The following is a 19383-nucleotide window of genomic DNA, read 5'->3' as shown; positions in this document are numbered from 1 at the left end:
GATGAGTCATCTATGAGTCCTCTGTGACTCGACAGCACTTAACAACAACAATGTTTTTTGCACTCTTTTCTTTCTTTTTTTAAAAATTAAAGATTTGCGTTCAGCAAGTCTGCTGACACCATTTCTCCAACACATGTTCACTTTGTGTCTCTATGTCACATTTTGGTTATTCTTACAACATTTTGAACTTTTCATCATGTTTTTGCACACTCAGCAGGCCCTGGTGTTTTCTGAATGACTGATACGTACGGAAAGGCCAAAATACTCATGTGACCGCTTTTCTGTAATATTTACACTCCCACCGTGGTCTCAAACCCAATCTGTAACCTCTCCCAGGTACACGTTTGCCTCTGGGAGTGAGGCTGAACGTCAGCAATGTACAGGCAGGTGTATTAAATATCATGTTCCCACACACACACCCTCTGGCCTCTGCTTGTCTGTGCTGTAGCCGCGCCAGGTTTGGACTTCTGTCTCTCCACAGTCACCGGCCCCCAGCAACTCCAGCCCTGTGCCAGGGGACAGTTGCTCACAGGGTTGATATGGGTCGCCCACCCTCCTCACCCACCCTGCCTTGTCCACACCCATCACTATCAAGTCCCACTTTCTCTAGAACTGAGGCTTCAGGGGTGCCCTTACCACCCACCCAGGAGTACTGTTCATTTGGGTATCTCCCGCTGACTCACATCTTCTCTTGGTTTCTCAGTGGGTGACTTTCTGTGAGAGACACTCCTTTAGCCCAGACTTTGCAAGCGAATCAGGCCATCCTCACCTCCTGACACAAATATCCACCTGCCTAGTATCATAGTGTTGTGAGCAGGCTGAGGATAGACACCCCCCCCCCAAAAGGGCACAAGTTCCAGTCTCTTCAGTCATGAAAGGAGACAGTGCAGGACTTCTCTGTCACTCACTCACGCACTGGGGTCAAGTTGGAAATGACTTACACCTGACTCTCCAGTGGGTCTTCAGAGGCTTTAAAACACACAGAGGAGACTGTCCATCTTTCTCATGGAGTAACTAGCTAGTGGATCCCAACTATACACCTTGGGGTCAGCAGCATAACTCCCTACCCACTAGGCCGCCCGAGCTCTTGGGAGTTCTATGAGGAGGGGTCAGCAGGAATGCTGGTTATCACCCAGATGACCCTGTCCCCAGGGAGGAGGGCAGGTCCAAAGTCACACACTCCTTTCTCTTTAGTCCTGTCTCTTGGGTCTCCTTAAATCTAGAACATTCCTCAGCCTCTTTCTTTTCTTGCTCTTTCTCTTCTTGCACATCCTTGACATTTAAAGAATACAGGCCACTTGTTTTCTAGATTGTCTCTTCAGTTGGGTTTGTCTGATACCTACTCATGACTAGATCACAGAATTACAACTGAGGCAGGAATACCAGAGAAAAGGTGTTCCTTGACATATTGTTCCAATTGGCAGCATCAGTATGGATGGCGAAGAGATTGAGATAGTTAACATTTTTAGTTTACTTGGTTCCACAGACAACACTCTTGGTAACAGCAGCCAGGAAATCAGATGAATTGCATTGGGAAAGTCAGCTGTGAGGGACCTCTCAAGAGTACTGAAGAGCAACAACCTCAAACTAGAGACTAAGGTGCGCCTGATCCAGGCTATAGTCTTTGCAATTACATGCTCTGCGTCAGAGAGTTGGACAGTGAATAGGGGTGATAGAGAATTGATGCCTTTGAGTTGTGGTGCTGGAGAAGAGTGTTGAATATACCATGGACTGCTAGGAGAACAAACAGGTTTGTCCTGGAGAGGGTGAAGCCAGAATGCTCCTTGGAGTCAAGGATTCTGAAGCTTTGTCTGACATACTTTGGGCATGTTGCAAGGAGGGACTGGTCCTTGGAGAGAGACATCATGTTTGGAAGAGTGTTGTTAGGAAGAAGGCACCTCTCCCTTGGAAAGATTTATTAACTCTGATCACTTCATTGGTTTGGTATCTACCAGGTTACTCTACCATAAAGTGACCATTTTCTCTCCCTTGTAATTAATCAGCAGTCTGTAGGGAAATATTTTGAGAGTGTAAGGGCCTCATTCCTCATCAAACCTTCATCTATTAGCTTTAACAAGCATTGATGATTTTTACATTAAATCAATGACCTGAATCAATTTTTGTCAAGATAGTTGTAAATGTTGGTTATCTAACTCCATTACTTAATTTATATTTATCAGTTAATGTTCCCATTTTATTTACTTACCTTCAGTCTGGATTCATGGATTCTTGTTTTACTCAATGAGTTATAACCCATGACTGTCACTATTTCTTTGGTCCTCAGATTGTCCAGATTTTGCCAGTGGAAGCTCCTTCAAGCTGCAGTGTCCCCATAATTTTTTTTGGCATTTCTTTGCTTTCCAGCATAACAAGATGTTCCAGACTCATCTTGCATAAAGCTGGAAACAGCTCTTTCTCCAAGGAGCTCAAATTCTCTGGAGCAGAAAATGGTGATTAAAATCCAAGTTCTAGAATCCAAAAGTAAGGGCACTCCTTGCTACTGGGTGTCCTTGCTTTTAAATACTTTTCACAAGCTGAACTGAGAAATGTGTTGTTGTTGTTGTTTATTGTTTGGTGCCGTCAAGTTGTAGACAACTCATAGCGACCCTATGAACGAACAGCCTGAGCACTGTTCGTACATAGAGTTTCCAGAGGCAAGCCATTTTGGAAGTGGATGCCGCTCCTGCTTCCAGGCTTGATTTAGTCAGGAAGCTCCAGCCAACACTGTCCACCATGGGTGCCCATTACCACGATTGGCACATCAGTGTCACAGTGTTCAGCATCACAGCAACCACGAGTTACCTCTGTATAGCAATGCATTGTCTACGACTCGACAGCGCCAAACAACAACGCAACATACTACAAAGTGTTTTTATTTATTTGACATTAATCCATAATATGCAATTAAATTTACAAATTATTTATTAATTTTGGAAGGTGTTTTCCAACCCACACTCTCCAACCTACCATAGTTCTCATTCCTCTCTTCCCTCCCTAATCCTCTTTCCCAGCCTGTCTTCTTCACTGACTAGTCCCACCTGGCTCTGCTGGCCTGGTTCCAGGTCTGGTGGCTTAGAGGCTGCCCCCCAGACAACAGACCTGACTGGACAGAGAGAAGAGGAAGGAGTCGTCAGCCGTTCTCATTCCTCCAAACCAATATTTCACACAATCCAACTTTACCTCCTAAGGCAAATGCCTGCATTCAGATTGTGGCTAAATACAGGGGGATCCATTTGGACAACAGTTCTGGGAAGTAGAGGGACCTTGGTGATACAAGGGTTAAAGCTGCTAACTGAAAAGACAGCTGTCTGAGCCCACCAGCCAGGCCTTAGGAAAATGAGGAAGCAGTTCACTTCCAGAAAGATTATAGACTTGGGACAGGGAGAAGCTGGGACCACAGTCATAAGCCAATTTAAGTTTGTCGATATTGTTATCACTTGACAGATTCTATGTCCTGAGGAATTTACAGAGAGGTTCAAAAACATCCAGATGACTTACAGACTATAGTAGAGAGAGCTGTACAGATTGGTGTTAAAAAGGAGATGATTAAAAAAAAAAAAGGTGATGATTACAGGTGGGAGTTCTACAAGACAGCAAAGATGCACTGCACTTGACATAAACAAAATGTTTTTCAGTACAGCTGGAAGTCATCCTACAAGATATGGTGGATTTGAAAAGAACAGCTCTGACCTTTACCTGAAGAAGTTACTAAATCTTGCTGAAAACAACAAGGGGAAAGTTGTAGCAAGAGGGGAATGTGGATTTGATTTCGACTGACTATAGCTTTGTCCCAGAGAGACTCAGCTCAAGTATTTTGCAAAACAATTTGAATTATCAGAACAAACAAAATTACCAATGTTTCTTCATCGTCGAAACTCACATGCTGAATTTCTGGACAAAATGAAAAGAAATAAAGACCGGTATGTAGGTGGAGTGGTGCACACTCAGTTAACGGTATCAGGGAAGCAGCAGCTGCCCTGCTGGACCTATATCTGTATACAGGGTTTCATGGTTGTTCACTGAAAGCTGAGGCTAATTTAGAAGTCAATACCTAGTGGAAAATTAATAACTGAGACTTATGCACCTTAGTGTGGAGTCAAAGGGACACATACAAGATCAAAATTCATAAAACATCATTTCCTACCAAGAAGTGGGAAAATGGGTACCGCTTAAAAGACAGAAATGAACCTTGCCATATAATCCAAATACCAGAGATAATGTCAGCAGCAAGAGATGAAGACTCACCGGAATTAGCCAAAGCTCTTTATTAACAATACCATTAAAATATTAAAAAAAAATTACAGACTTGGAAACCCTATGGGCCAGTTCTACTCTATCCCACGGGCTGCAAACTGAAAGGTTGGCAGTTTGAATCTATCAGCTGCCCAGTGGAATAAAGAGGTTGTTTCTTCCCATAAAGTTTTATCACCAAGGAAACCTGATGGAAGACCCTGTGAATCTGCACTGACCCAACCACAGTGAATTCCTGTTTGGGGTTTTTTTTAACAGGATTGTTGTAAATCACAATCTACTCAACAGCAATGGCTTTGGTTAGATTTTGGTCTAAGAAACAGGTTACCTGAGTTCCAGGGGGCAACTCAGCTGTGTCAGGTGAAATGTATTCCTTTTCTGGACCTATTTTCTCACCTAAATAGTAAAAAATTAGATGAGGGCTCTTCAAATTCCAGCACAAAATGAGTCAAGCCCGGAGGAGACCATCTGGAGCTGCACTGATAAGGCCCAAGAGCCTGTGGAAAGTGCTGGGGACAGAGGTATAAGCAAGACACAGATGAGGGCCCTGATCTCCTGGAGCTCACATCCTAGCAAAATGGGCTTTAAATAAATACACACATACATGAAAATATTATCAGGGAAAGTATCCTAAAACTTAAGCAAGCTAAAAGGATGAAAGTAATGGGGAGTTACAATGGAAAACTGTTCTAGACAAGAAGGTTAGGGAAGGCCAGTCTTAAGGAGAGAGGCAAATTAAATGAAAGGACAAGGCACGGACAGATCTCAGGAAGTGGATTTTGGCAGAGAGACAAGCAAGTGCAAAGTCTTGAGACAGGAGCCAGTTTGGCACATGAGAGGAGCAATAAGATGTTTGCTGTGTCTGGAAGAAGGTGAGATGGAGAGAAGGCAGAGGCTCACAGGATGCTGGGAAACTCCTTGAGGGTCGACAGCAAGTCATGACCTGATCTGGTCTGATTCTAGACGGATCCACTTTAGCAGCTATATAAAGAGATGGATCAGTTAGGATTCCACCAGTAAAACAAAAACTACTGCAGGTATTCAAGACTTTCCCTCCCGTGATATAGTCTTGAAAGCCACCAGACACTCCATGAGAGAACGATGGGCAATCTCCTCCCTAGAATTAACTGCCTCCTAAAACCTGCCAGAGGGTCAGCTATGGGTTGGTTCCGACTTGATGGCACTCAACAACAACTGTAGGCATTTAAGACACAAGGAGTTTGGCACAGGGAAGAACCGAACCATCAAGCTGGTAATGATGAGGCAATTCAAAGATGAGTAATGATCTTAGGCTGAAGGGATAAAAGAAGGAAATGGTGTTAGGATGGCCAAAGGCTCGAGTGCAGAGGCCAGAACCAGAGGGGAGTGTCCAAAGGCTGTCTTCTGCTAGGTAGAGCCTGAGCTCCAGGATAAGCACACACGAAAGAAAACACCTTAGCTTTTCCCTTCTTGCATCAGTTGGCAAAGGAGCTTGGGAAGTATAGCTCCCCCAAAAACCAAGCAATACTTGAGGAAGGGTAGGCAGACTGGCAAATGGCCTGGTGAGGTGCAAGAGCAGTGCCCAGGAGGTCAGTTAGGAAGATGTGGGAATGGTCCAGGTGAGAGAGGTGGTGGTAGCTGCGACCAGGGTGGAGGTAGTGATGAGCATGATTGGATTCTGGATATGTTAATGGATTGGATGTGGGGCTTGAAGGAAAAACAGGAGTCGAGGAAAACATTTGTTTGCCATCAGGTCAAAGAAGAAGCAGAAGGATAAGCCAGTGGTTGCTTCGTAAGGCCATTTATTCCAGACCGTCTTGAAGCACCTACCCTGCCAGCCCATTTGTCATGTGCCACATCTCTTTCTCACCCAGCTTTTTTCCATACCAGCCCAGGGTGCCTAAGGACTTTCTTGCTTGAGCTCCTGGTACCTCACATTTTCCCTCCACACAAAGACTGGGTATTGCGTTGCCTTCGCTGATGAGGATTGTGGGAAGAAAGCAGATGGAAATCACTTTCCACTCCTGCGAAAGGGCAGAGCAGAGTCTGGTTGCCTTTAAAGCCCAATTGAACCTCCTCAGTCTAGACTCCAGGCTGTGCCTGTTCCTCAAGCGGAACCCCAAGGCACTTCCACAGCAGAGTGAGGTTCTGGGCGCTGGCCTCCAGCTGGCAGCTACTAGGACCCAGGGGGCAGTGTCAGGCCCTGCCCCTCCCTCCCTGGCTCTGGGTGTCTCTAAAGGGCAACATTAGAGTGACAGCCAGTACCATCTCCAGCAGAGACTAAGGCACCCGTGCTGGGCTGAGGCCGGGGAGAGAGACAGTCGTACATCTATCTCTTCATGGGGCTGGCCATGCCCCCAAGAGGTCAGCAGCCTAGACGAAGGAGTTAGCGTCTGGGCAGCCAGCCCGTAAGGTGAGAGGCCAGAGGAAAGAGGGATGGAGGGATGACTGGAATCTCAGAGCCGGGGCCAGAGCTCCATTTCACTCTTTGCATCCCAGCACAGGGCGAAGCCTGAATGCTTGTATGGCCAACACCACGGGGCTGAACAGCCCAGAAGTTGCAGGCTCAGTGGGGCTGGTTCTGGCGGCTTTGGTGGAGACAGCGGCGCTGCTGGGCAACGGTGCACTGCTGGCAGTGGTGCTGCGCACGCCAGGGCTGTGCGACGCGCTCTACTTGGCACACCTGTGCGTCGTGGACCTGCTCGCTGCCGCCTCCATCATGCCCCTGGGCATGCTGGCCGCGCCACCCCCGGGGCTGGGCCGCGTGCGCCTGGGCCCCGCGCCGTGCCGCGCCGCGCGCTTCCTCTCGGCTGCACTGCTCCCGGCCTGCACGCTCAGCGTGGCCGCCCTCGGCTTGGCGCGCTACCGTCTCATCGTGCACCCGCTGCGGCCCTGCGCGAGGCCACCGCCCGCACTTGTGCTCGCCGTCGTGTGGGCCGCCGCGGGGCTGCTGGGTGCGCTCTCGCTGCTCGGGCCGCCGCCGGCACCACCCCCTGCCCCGGCGCGCTGCTCGGTCCTGGCCGGTGGCCTCGGACCCTTCCGGCCACTCTGGGCGCTCCTGGCCTTCGCGCTGCCCGCCCTCCTGCTGCTTGGCGCTTACGGCAGCATCTTTCTTGTGGCCCGGCGTGCCGCACTGCGCCCCCCACGGCCTCTGCGGCCGGCGTTGGGATCCCGGCTGCGCTCGGACTCTTTGGACAGCCGCCTTTCCATCCTGCAGCCCCTCCGGCCTCGCCTGCCCGGGGGCAAGGCGGCCCTGGCCCCAGCGCTGGCCCTCGGCCAGTTTGCAGCCTGCTGGCTGCCCTACGGCTGCGCGTGCCTGGCGCCAGCAGCGCGAGCAGCAACAGCGGAGGCGGCGGTCACCTGGGTGGCCTATTCCGCTTTTGCAACTCACCCCTTCCTGTATGGCCTACTCCAGCGACCCCTGCGCCAAGCGCTGGTCCGCCTCGCCCGCCGGATAGTTCCCTGGCCCCCAAAGGCCTGTGCACTACAGGCCTGGCATCCTCGAGCACTTTTGTGCCGCCTGCAGGGACACCCCCAGTGTCCCGCCCTAGGCCCTTCGGAGGTCCCAGAACAAGCCCCAGAGTTGGAGAGAGATGGGAGTCAGACCATGCCAGAGGCCACCTGAGCTGACTTGGAAAGGAGGGCAGCCTTGGAGCAGCACAGCCAGCCCCTTGTAGAGGGGGTGGTACTTGTCTTGCATGGACTTTTGGCTGTGGTATAAAAGAAAAAAATGTGCCAGCAGCCTGGTGGGGCCTTGACGCTTCAGGGAACCAGGAATTCTGGGTTCTAGATTCGACTCTGTATGGCCTTTCTGAGGCTTTTGTTTCCCCATCTCTATACTGGGCCTTAAATTTGGGTGGTGTGACACTCACAGAAGTTTCCCAGGTCTAGGGAGGAGAGGTGAGCAGGGTCACAGACTAGGCCAATGGATGAGAGGTGGGTCCTGAGGGCTCACAGCCAAAGGGATGGGCCTTGCAGGGCAGGGCCTGGACTACAGCCGCAGCAGGAGGAACCAGGAGAAACATGCAGGAGAACTTCCCTGACCTCTGCAGAGGAGAGGCTGCACGGAGCTACTGAAACTCCTGTATCAGCTTCTAAGAGGCCCAGGAAACAACCCGATCAATTTGGGAGCAGAGCCAAAAGCCTGGACAACATGAAATCAAAAGAGGCCAGAAGCCCTGGGACTGGTGCGTGGAAGGGGCTAAAGGTCCAGCGAGAACTGGCAAATTCACAGATGGGAGTCGTCGGGGCCTCAGATGTACCCACCCCAGAACCCTTTCCCACAGTGTTTCACAGCTTCCTGGTCGCTGAGAATATTTATTCAAAAACAGGGATTGAAAAAACTGTACAGAGTGTCGGCTGCTGAGAACTCGGCCCCTGTCCCCACACCACCCCTGCCCCCCCCAGCTACCCGGCAGTGCCTCCCCTGTAGGGTTTCCCCCTGCCAAGCCCAGCCAGTCCATTCCAGTCAAAAGGGTGTCAGTGGAAGCAGCAGGAATCTGTAGGGAGGTGGGGAGATAAGCACAGCCCCAGCACCCTCTAGCCCTTCCTCCTTAATCCCTGCAGTGGGGCAGTAGGCTGAGAAGCCCTAGGGAGGGGACTCCCCAGGTGGGAACATTAAAGAAGGCTCTGGCCGCTCTCTACATCCAAGCACAGAGCTGAGGCAGTGGGGTTCCTTGCCTTGGGACCACCGCAGCTTCCAGAACATTAGGCCAGAGAGTGCCCCTACTCAGGAAGAACGCCTGCACACTGAGCCAGGGTGGAGGATGCATCCATGCGTCTGGGCTTTAGAGGCACTGGGGACCCCTGGCTGGAGTCTCCTTGGGCAGGTAGGGTGTGAAGGAAGCCCTCTGCCTGGTGGTCCTGCCTGCCCCTGGCCTGTGCTTCAGCCGGCCTCAGTAGGGGGAGAATTTCTGCCGCTCAGCCTTCTTGCTCCCATTGGCCGCTGCCATCTTGGCAGTGTAGGCCGCCAGGCCAGGCGGCGGTCCTGGGGAGGCAGGTGGCAGAGCCAAGAAGGGGACTGGCTTGAGGCCGATGAAGTTGGAGAGGGAGATGGCATAGGGTGTGCCCAGCAGGCCTGGGGGAGCCGTGGGGAGGGCCGTCAGGGGTGGCGAGAAGGGGGCGGGCAGGTCTGCGGGGGTTGAGCCGGGCGTCCCCCCAGAGGTAGACTTGGCCGTCTCTAGACTGGAGAGAGGGACATAGTGGGGAGAGGAAGAGGAAGGTGGGGGTAAGAGAGGTGCCAAGGAGGGCAAATAGAGGGGGTATTATTAGAGGAGGGGTAGGAGAGAGGAATTGGGCGGGCAGTCACATGGTGTGGACATGCTTTGGGGGGAACATGGGAAAGGTGGAGGGAAGAACAGGCAAACGCAGTAGGGGTGAGGGAAGGCCAGTGACGCCAGGAAAAGAGATAAGATCAGGATCAGGGAGAGAGGACAAGAGGGAAGTATGTTGGGGCATGAGTCATGAGGAGGTGGGCGGGAGGTCCAGACAGACAGACAGACGAGTGTCAGCTGCCCCTCCCCCACGCTTGCTCACCAGGCAGTGATGAGGTACTGGGCCAGGGCGATGGAAACTGGCGAGCCGGTGATGGTCACGTGCCGCTCACCAGCACCCTCTGCTTGGTTCCCAATCTTGATATGTGCCCCCGACATCTGTCTGATCTCGCTGATCTTGCTGCCCTGACGCCCGATCACGCAGCCAATCAGCTAGGGGGAGGGTGGAATTCAACCCTGGGCAAGGCCCAGATCCTGGAGGGGCCCCCTCCCTGACCCGCACACCACCCCATTCCCTACTCACATCGTTGGGAACCAAGAACTCTTGCGAGCTGGTTTGCACGCTGGGATCCAGGCCTGGAGGGGTGGGGTTGGGGAAGGGATTACACATGGGGCTGGGCCTCTTCCCTGGCACCCCCATCTATTCCAGGGTGCTGCCCTGCCCAGTCCTGCCTTGTGTGGCAGAGGCTCACCTGGCACCACACTGGGTGAGGCAAAGGGGACCGTGTGCCCTGAGAGCTGCTGGAGTTTGGTGACCTGTAACAAAGATCAGTGGTCAGAGGGGGCTGACTCACAAAGGGGGCGCCCTGGGCTGAGGGTCACTCACCTCGGCTGGGGTCACAGCCCCATACTGGCCCTGGACAGAGAAGCCCTGTGGGGACAAGCAACGTGACAAAGAGGTTACTATGACAGTTGGGCAGCTGGGCTAGTCATTCCTCCGGTTCCTTCATCCATCTTCTCAGACCCCCCCCCTCCTCAAGCAATAATCCCTGCCCTCCCCGCCCCGTCCCTACTCACCTGGTTAGCAGAGAGAAGGACAGTACCTAGGGACAGGCTCGGATGATACGGGATAGTGGCTCCTTTGGGTGGGGACTAGACGGGACAAATAGGGAGACTGTATTCCAGGCCCCACAAACGTCCCCAAGGACCCCTGGCCTTAAGTCCTCTCTATGTCTCCCAAGTAAATACCCCTGGAGTTAATAATTCCTACAGCTCCATCCTGCCTGAACTGGGCCTCCCTTGCTCCCACCTGGGTCACAGGCATAGGGTTTGAGTGACCAACAAGGGAAGTCCAGAGCCCAGTCCCTCCCCCTCCTCCAGGCCCCAGGGCAGCACCTCCAGGATAACAGCACAGATCTGGCGCACACACAGGATGATGGCATCGGGCACCCCGGACACAGTGACAGCACGCTCCGTGGAGTTAGGGAGCAGGTCTCCCGCCACCTGAACCTGGGCACCCGTTGTCTGCGAGCAAAGAATAGAAGGCACTCTGCATGCTTCTATGCCCTGAAGGAGGGCTAACCAGCTTACAAGGGACCCCAAAACACAACCAAATCCAATGCCAGCAAGTCAATTCTGACTCATAACAACCCTATGGGGCAGAGAACTGCCTCTGTGGGATTTCCAAGGCTGAGAACTCACAGGAGCCAACGATCACCTTTCTTACGGGCTTGAACTGTTGACCACTAGGTTAGCAAGCAAACACCTGATGATTGTGCCACTGTGGCTTCTTGCAAGGGGCCCAGGTGGAGGGAGAATCGTAGTCCAGTACCCTTTCCTCCACTGGAGAGTGGGGGCTTCCTGTGGAAGCTATCCCTTTCCCTCACCTCACGGATCTCCTTGATCTTAGTGCCAGCCTTCCCGATCAGCGAGCCGCACTGGCTGGCGGGGATGACAAGGCGCAGGGTGACAGGAGGCCTGGATACGTTCCCACCGTTTGCCGGGGCGCCGCAAAGGTCCTGGGGCAGAGAGACACAGGGTTGGCTGTGCGCTTGTACAATTTCAGAACACACCCCTCCCACTCCTGGCTGCTCCCCCATCTCTAGAGCACCTTCCAGCTAAGGGATTCCACAAAGAACCCCTCCCACAGACAATACTTATTCACTATCTGGAGTCAAGGTCGTGTTTTTGTCTCAAGAACTGTCTGGGCCTCTCACTCCGGCTGGCCACTAACCTCATCCAGCTTGAAGGCGATCATGGACACGGCATGGAAGACGGCCGCTGTGGATCCAGTGATGGTGGTGATACGCTCGGGGCACGAGCCCTCGGAGATGGTGATCCGGGCGCTGCTCTGAGGGTACAAGACGAGAGGTAGGCATCGAGGCCCCCTCTCCTGGGACCTATCTGCCTGCCCCAGAGGCAACAGCGCAGAACTGGCAGAAGAAGGAGGCGGGGGGACAGGAGCACTCCTTCCCTTCATATCTGGTCAAACTCCGTCCTCACCTGCTCCCGGATCCGCTTCACAGTCTCTCCCTTCTGCAGGAGACAAGAAAGAATTGCCCTTAGCCTGAGCAGTGGATGAGGCCTCAGGTTAGGGGGGATGTAGAGAGTAGAGCCGGCACCTACCTTTCCAATGATGCTGCCCACCTCCTGCAGAAAAGACAAGAGCGAAGTCGGAGAGGACAAACACCCAGGCCCTGCCCTCCCCGCATCAGGGACAGGGCACCAGAGGCTGACCTTGCCTCGCCTGGCAGCTGTGCCTGCTGCACCCACACGCCCACCGTGGTGACGCCCCCTCCCCTCACCTTCCCATGCATCAGCATCCGCAGCGTGAGGGTGATGCTGAGCTCCGGCTCCTCCTCCAGCCCCGCATCTGAGCTGCTCATCCTGTTAGGCGGGGCTGGGGTTGCAGAGGTCAGGGAATTCGTCCACGCTGGGGCCTGGCCCGCTCTGAGGGAGGGCACAGAGAAAGACAGATTAGAAAGGAGCACAGCACAGCCTTCGCTGGGGTCCCCACACTCTGACTAACCAAACATCCCAACTTCCTGATACCCTAACAATCCTGTGCTTGTTGTGACTTTAATAACTGTGACCCTGGTGTTACTCAGCCCTCAGTTTCCCCATCTGTCAGGAGGGATTATTAGCTAATTATCCCTAAAGAAATAGGAGAATTAAAAGGAGATAAGCTCTTGTAAAAGGGGCAGGTCCTTGGAGAAAGACATCATGCTTGGGAGGGTGGAAGGGCGGGGCAAGAGGGGAAGACCCTCTGTGAGGTGGACTGATTCAGTGACTGGGGTAATCGGGATGGGTGTGTCAGAGGCAGTGCGATTGGCACAGGATAGAGCAGGGTTTAGGGCTGTTGTACATAGAGTCGCTAGGAGTCGCAAGCGACTCGACGGCACATAACAACAAGCTCTAGTTCTCAACTTCTGAGTATCTTTTTCTTTTACCTTACACACTAAAATTAACTAAGAGATCTGTTGGAGCCCAGAAGAGAGATTTCCAAGTCTTTTGAAAGCAAGGAACCCTTCATTTGGGTCTTGTAGGTTAAGCAAATTATTCTAAACAAGAGGCACTTGGTCTAGAAAGGACGCTGGAACGGCCATGGGGAGCTGTGAAGGGGATCTTGCAGGGATGACAGCAAGAAGATGGCAGGGCTGTAACAGGTACTCTCTTGCTCCTGCCCAGAAAGGACCAGGAGTCCAGAGACCATTCCACATCACTCAAGCAGAAGCTCCCTATACACAGCTCACACAGGGTTCATTTGGCCCGAGATGTGAGGGGCCCAAAGTCTGCATGGTGAATTTCCAACCTCTCTTCCCAGTCAGGGAAGAATGGTCCAGACTGGGAGGTGAGGGCAGTCTGGACCTGCTCCCTTCCCAGCCTGAAGTGCATTCTGCTGCACTGGAAACAAGTCATTTGGGCTCTCACACAGAGGGAAGGCCTGCTTTCCCTAGGAGTGGGAGAAACTCCCGGTGCCGCAACTGTTAAAGTGCTTGGCTGTGAACCACAAGGTCATGCTTCTAAACCCTCATGACAGAAGAATCGATGCCTTTGAGCTGTGATGTTGGAGTAAAGCACTGAACATCCCATGGACGGCCAAAAGAACAAATATAGCTTGGAGAGGGTGCAGCCGGAGTGCTCTTTGGAGGCAAGACGATGAGGCTTTGCCTCACATACTTTGGGCATGTTGCTGGAGGGGCTACTCCTTGGAGAAGGACATGATGCTGTGAAGGGTCAGTGAAGGAGAGGAAGACCCTCAACTAGGTGGATTGATGCAGTGACTGCCGCAATGGGCTCTTGTGTGTCAGGAAGTGTGAGGACAGCACCGGATAGAACAGGGTTCAGAGCTTTTGTTCACAGGGTTGCTATGACTCTTTCTTGACCCGGCGGCACCTAACAACAACAACAACCTCTCCGAGAGAGAAAGAGATATGACGGTCTCCTAAAGACTGACAGCCTTGAAAAAATGCTTAAAGGTAGTTCGACTCTGTCCTCTAGTGTTTCCTTGAGTTGGAACCAACTCAATGCGGGATTCAGTGCTGGCAGATGGGTGATGGGTAAGAGAAACCTGGGGGGCTGCAGGAATGTCAAGGCTGTCAACTGGGTGGAGGAAGGCAAAGCCAGAGATTAGCCAATGGGATTAGCCCAGCCGCCAGCCCTCCCCACCCGACCCCTTTTCATGCCCGACTTAATCCTGAACCTTAATCCTGCTTGGAAATCCCTCCTTTAGCGGCTGTCTTCTGCCCACCAAGGCTCAGCCTTAATGAAGAGGACCAGGATCTGTGGAGAACAGGGGTGGGACCAACTGGTGCCAAATCTGGCCCAAGACCCAGCCCTGTCCCCACAAATTCTTTATGCTCAGGACAGCGTGGAGGCTATGGACGAGTGTGCTGGACTTTCAGCCCACAGAGGCCTCCAGTGTCCTCCTCCTTAACTCTCACTCTATCCTGACTTGCGGGTCAAGGGTACGGAGCATGGTTCAGTTTCTCTTCTGAACCTCCCTTGCTGGCCAGAGCTGGACACGGAGCAGAAAAGGGGCTTCCTAGCCTGGGTCTTTCCCAGAAAGCCTGAGACGTGTATTTTTTTTTCCTCTGCACAAAGAGGGTGATGATTCTGCTCCCCAGAGCAGCCACTGGCATCTGCTCCTCCTTCCATTCAGGAGGTCAGCGGTGGGTGCAAGGACTGTACTCTGAACATCCTGGCCAGCCTTAAGCTGGCTGCCCTTGCTGGACATTCCCCTAGCTGCCTGCACTTCCCCCATCAAGGCGTGACGCGTTTGCTTTCTGTCTCTGGCCAGTCAAGCCTGGGAGACCCTTCGAGCTGAGGCCAAGGCTCCCAAATTCAGCCCAGTCGAGACCAGAGAGTGATGCTCTGGACATACTGGTTATTTCAACTGATGAATTCACTCCAAGGGAGAACCTGAGGCTGAGAAGGGGCTTGTAGCCTGCCCAAGATCACACAGAGAGGGAAGCATGGTGAATCCAGGGTTCTTTCTTCTATGCAGGGCTCTCTGCCTCCCCTTCCAGGCTCTTCCTGTGTAAGTCTGTCCATCAGCCCTCTTCCCAGACAGTGGAGTCTTCAAAGGCAGGGACCAGGTTTCATAGTCCCTGAGACCCTTGCCCATGCAATAGAAATCTCTCTGGGGAGAACTAATGACTTATATAGTGACATAGACCTCAAGGTCCTTGACTTTCTGGGGCTAAGCCAGTGGGAAAGATGACATCGCTCCCACACTGTCTCTGCAATTCACCCTTGTGGACATGCGGTTCCAGGAAAAATAGGACAAGGAGGACTGGGCCATGGCTAGATTGGGGCCCAGCCCAGAAAAAGACACCTGGGTCTGCAGCTAGGTCCATTACCCCAGATTCAATGGATGACTTTGATCGGGCCTTCATCTGACCAGGCCTCAGTTTACCCATCTATACTGTACCAGGGAATAAGGGAAGAACACTGGTTCCTTTGTGTCCTTTCTGTCTTGAGGGACCCTTAAAGTCTTTCCTGTCTTTAAAAGAGAATAAAGAGTCTTGACCCAGGCCCTCAAATTATTCTCTCACATGTTCTAAGAACAAGTAGCTCCACTAGACATTACTGCCCCCGGTCCACCCTCACTGGGCTCTAGGAGTTATTTGCTGCTTCAGCCCGGTGGGTCCTAGGTCCCTGCTGGGCCACCCACGTGGCAGCCACACTGACCTCCAGCTCACCTCTGGGGGTGCCCAGCCCCCTCTAGTCAGCAGGGCTCCCTGGCAGGACACACCAAGCTCAGACTAGTTAGTGTCTGACCTGGGGTGTATTCTCGTTCTCCCCAGGTCCCCTTCCCACATCCAGTGCCCACCTCTCCTGTCCCTGGCTTCCTGCCATTCAGGCTGAAGGCGGGGTGGGGGGGTGGGTGGGCGGGGGGGATAGGGGGTGACAGCTGTGTAAGCGATGGTAACTGTCCCTGCTCTCCCCTCCCCCCAGCTGTCTCTCTCCCATGACAGCTGCCCAATCAAAGGGCCAGGGGCTTAGCCAGCCCCCCCTACACACACACAGGGATCAAGTGTCCATCCTGGCTTTGTTCTGGAGCAAGAACAATCTGGGGGAGGAGAGGGCTCCTGGGGCCAGGCGACTCCAGTGGACTGGCCCGCCCCTTGGGGGATTCCCTTGGCTCTGTTGGCCAGAGTGTCTGGCCCAGCCTGGGTCTGTGGGCCCACCTGCGTTGGTATGAGATGAGGAGAGTCCATTCTCCAGCTTCATACCCCACCTCTCATCTCCCAACATTTCCCTCAACAGTCCCAGCTCCCAGATCTATCAGCCTCCATCTCCTCTTCCCATTACAGAAGCAGCCATGCTGGCCACACCCAGTGATGCTGGGGAATAGCTCAGGGCATCAGGGAAGACAGGGTGTGGTGGGGTGGACACAGGCCTGAGGGGGTCAGAAAGGAAGGCTCCTGAGTAGTGGCCCAGCTCCCTCCTCTGGGGGTACTTACACTTCCTGATTAGCAAGGCTTCCACGAGAATTGTCCCTCAGTTCTCAGACACAGGCACCCAGCCACCCCCCACCTCTAGTTTCCCAAAATGGCCTGTCATAGCTAGTTCCTGGGGAGCCAGGGAACAGGGGGCTGCAGAGAAGCAGCCTAGGGTCCACAAGCTCTGATTCCTTGACCCAGGTCTGTCTCGTAGACTCAACACCATGTGAAGTTGAGCCCTGGCCCGCTCATGGGTAGCACAGCACACCACAACCCTTATTAGCCAATCTCACCTTCATCGTACCTACAGTTTCTCTGCAAACAAGGGAAACTGAGGCAGGTGCAAGCTTAGAATGGGCTCTGGGGAAAAGGCTGCAGCTTTGTAGAATGGCCCCACCCACTGGTACCCATCCCGTCTCACCCAAATTGAGAAAGGTCTCTGGCTTCCGTTCACTATGCCGGAGGCTGGGTCATTCTACTCAACAACTATCCATGGCTCCCTGGTGCCCAAGAGGTAAAGCCCAATCTCCATAGATGAGCACTCAAAGTTCTTCACAGTCTGGCCGCTGCCAAATTCTCTTCTGTCTTCTCTATCCCATCCTCCACCCACATCAGGCTCCAGGGCACCTCCAGGCCTCTGTTCCAGATGAAAATGCTCGTCCTCCCTAGCCTGTCACAATCCTTCTCAAATGCCACCTCCTCCAACCTATTAGCCTCCTTCAGAGGAATCTTCCCTACCCTTCCAAATCAGATATAATCACTTCAGCCTGGGGGCCCCTCTCCCAAAGATACGCCTGTAATTGAAAGGAGTTGCAAAGGAGTATTTCTGAGCCTGTCTTTCCCATTTCACCAAGAGCTCCAGGAGGCAGGAAATTTGAGACAGACCCAGACTCAGTAAGCAGGGAGTGGAGGGATAGAGATCACAAGAGCCTCAGGGCATCAGGGACCAAAGATGGGACTCAAATGATCAGGGGGGTTGGGGTAAGAAGACGCATGTCCTGACGCCAGTAACACGGGCAGAAGAACCAAGATGTGCCAGGACAGAATCCTGGTTTCTTCAGCATCCCCAGTGCCTACTCCTCCATTTCTCTGGGTTCCCAGGGCATGTTGCTAGAAGATGGGAGATTCAGGCTGTGCTGTGAGACTTTGGGGGGAAGGGGTGGGCAGAGTGAGTCTTCTCATTGAAAAGGGGGCCTGGAAGAGCTGAGGGGAACAACACAGGTCTCACAAAGCCAGGCTCAGCTTGTCAAAGCTAGAAGAGTTCACCAATCAAGAGGAGAAACTGAAAGCCTGAAGGAAAGGGACTTGTTTGTAAGGCCACATGGGAAGTAACTGGGCAAACTCAAGGGTCCACTCGTCCAGTTTAGGGCCCTTTCTTCAGGTCAGCATCATCGGGGAATGGTGATGGAGGATGGGGTGGGGGGGCAGTGACAGGAGTAGAGGGGGTGAACAGAGCTTATCTGGGGACACAGGGTGCGGCAAATAGCAAGCTGGCTTTCCTATGGCCAGGGCCCGCCAGGGTGTGTGGGCCGCCTGTTCCCAGCCCCCCACCCTGAGCATGCAGCGAGAACAATCCCCTTGTGTTTGGGCGGCCTGAGCCTGCATGCTGATGAAGGCTGGGGTGGGGGGGTGTGGAGGCTGGGATGGGGGTGTCCTGGACAAGGAAGGGGTTCTAGGGCCTGAAGGAGTTGGGGGACCTTCAGATGGGGAAAGGATAGGGTCCTAGGGATTGATTGTGGAACAATGAGGGAAGTCCCAGAGAAGGATAAGAGCCAGAGTTGCTATTTAATCCCCTTGGGGAGTTCTTAGGGTCTGGACTGCTTTGTAGGGGAAAAGAGGACTCAGGGAACATATGTCCTGATAGCCCAGCATGAAAGTAGTCATCCTAGGCTTAGTGTAAATCCAAAGGTGCACATTGTGGGAAGAAGGGATGTAGGTGGCCCTGAGTGCATCCCCTTGAGGGATACTTTTCACGGTACTGGGGGGTTGGGTGGGGCACTGGGTGCTACAGGTCTCAAGATGGCGGGCCTAGGGTAGGGGAGTGAGGAGGCAGGCATCTCCCTCTCCCAAGCAAGGAGGCTCGCTCATATGAGATCCAGGCAGGCCTGAGTGGTAGACCCCCCATTCCACCCCAGCCAGAGATCTAGGTCAGAGCTTAGAGAATGAAGAGTGAGAGGGGACAGAAGACTACTCGGAGCCTGTAAATGCCATTTCCACAATCCCTGGACTAAAGAGCTTTGCCTGCACTCCCCTCCCCCCCAAGAAACTGCAGAGAATGGGAAGGGGTGGGAGCCAAGCCAGGGGGCTGCAAGAGAAAGGCTGATGGGGACAGAGTCCTGGAAGACCCAGAACCCAGGACAGGAGTTCCGAGAGAGGAGTACGCCAGCGCACACGAACATGGGGTGGGATGGAGGCCTCAGACCTGGGGTCTCAGGTCCAGGTAGCCTCTCCGCGATGCTGGGGGCTCCCTGGCGGACCAGCGCCCCCGACCTGCGCAGGCCTCGACCATGTGGGACAGTGAACATGTTCCATGCAGTATTCCCAGTCCCCCAAACCCAGGGCCTCAGGCCGTGGACCCGAGCGCAGGTTCCCCGCCCTCTGGCCGAACCCCCAAACTTCGCGGCCTGCCGTGCCCCGCCCGGCCCGCGCCCTACCTCGCTGGGGCTGTCCTGCGGCGGCGGCGGCGGCGCGGCGGCTGGGCCGCTCAGTCCCACATTGTCCCCGGGAGAGGCGGCCGCTCACAACTGCGAGTGACATCAGCTGCGAACAATGAAGGGGTTGACAGGCTTGAAGCCCAGAGCCCTGCTCCGCGCCCCGCCTCCCGTCCCCAGCCCGCCTGGCCCAGCCCCAGTATGTTGTTATTGTTTTGTGCCTTCGAGTTACTTGCGACTCATAGCGACCCTATTCAATTCTCCTTCTATCCTCCTTAGTCATTGTCCAACTCTCTGATGCATAACAAGTGATAGCAAAGACCATGGCCTGTATCAGATGCA

The 19383-nt window shown here is 53.5% G+C and overlaps 2 protein-coding genes and 1 pseudogene across 3 annotated transcripts; 2 read left to right on the top strand and 1 right to left on the bottom strand.

Moving 5' to 3' along the window:
• Positions 1 to 3336: 3336 nt before the first annotated feature.
• LOC102858923 lies at positions 3337 to 4281 on the top strand (annotated as a pseudogene).
• Positions 4282 to 6754: 2473 nt separating this feature from the next.
• Positions 6755 to 7855, top strand: GPR62 (G protein-coupled receptor 62). The gene has a single exon (XM_006892305.1). It carries the CDS (start codon positions 6755 to 6757, stop codon positions 7853 to 7855), a length of 1101 nt encoding a protein of 366 aa, XP_006892367.1.
• A 672-nt stretch (positions 7856 to 8527) lies between these two features.
• Positions 8528 to 19177, bottom strand: PCBP4 (poly(rC) binding protein 4). 2 transcript variants are annotated; one of them, XM_006892262.1, is made up of 13 exons: positions 19045 to 19177; positions 12248 to 12392; positions 12069 to 12092; positions 11946 to 11978; positions 11677 to 11793; positions 11330 to 11461; positions 10839 to 10967; positions 10521 to 10595; positions 10330 to 10374; positions 10196 to 10259; positions 10027 to 10079; positions 9766 to 9935; positions 8528 to 9414 (listed from the first exon to the last, which is right to left on the bottom strand). In XM_006892262.1, exons 2-13 carry the CDS (start codon positions 12326 to 12328, stop codon positions 9126 to 9128), a joined length of 1212 nt encoding a protein of 403 aa, XP_006892324.1. In that variant the 5' UTR covers positions 12329 to 12392; positions 19045 to 19177; the 3' UTR covers positions 8528 to 9125. The 2 variants fall into 2 exon arrangements, with proteins under 2 accessions (XP_006892324.1, XP_006892325.1); XM_006892263.1 differs by lacking the exons at positions 10839 to 10967; positions 19045 to 19177 and having other exon boundaries at positions 9126 to 9414; positions 12248 to 12328.
• Between the last annotated feature and the right edge of the window lie 206 nt (positions 19178 to 19383).

Source organism: Elephantulus edwardii, unplaced genomic scaffold (assembly GCF_000299155.1).
Source record: "Elephantulus edwardii isolate Elephantulus edwardi_28Jun2011 unplaced genomic scaffold, EleEdw1.0 scaffold00113, whole genome shotgun sequence".
Taxonomy (NCBI): domain Eukaryota; kingdom Metazoa; phylum Chordata; class Mammalia; order Macroscelidea; family Macroscelididae; genus Elephantulus; species Elephantulus edwardii.
The sequence above is the reverse complement of the archived record's forward strand: the minus strand, read 5'-3'. Positions and strand labels throughout refer to the sequence as shown.

Coding starts and splice junctions, on each gene's coding strand:
- GPR62 (XM_006892305.1), top strand. CDS start 6,755: ATGGCCAACACCACGGGGCTGAACAGCCCAGAAGTTGCAGGCTCAGTG.
- PCBP4 (XM_006892262.1), bottom strand. CDS start 12,328: ATGAGCAGCTCAGATGCGGGGCTGGAGGAGGAGCCGGAGCTCAGCATC. Junction 11,979..12,068: donor TGGGCAGCATCATTGGAAAG/GTAGGTGCCGGC, acceptor TGTCTCCTGCAG/AAGGGAGAGACTGTGAAGCG. Junction 10,260..10,329: donor GGGCTGTGACCCCAGCCGAG/GTGAGTGACCCT, acceptor TCTTTGTTACAG/GTCACCAAACTCCAGCAGCT.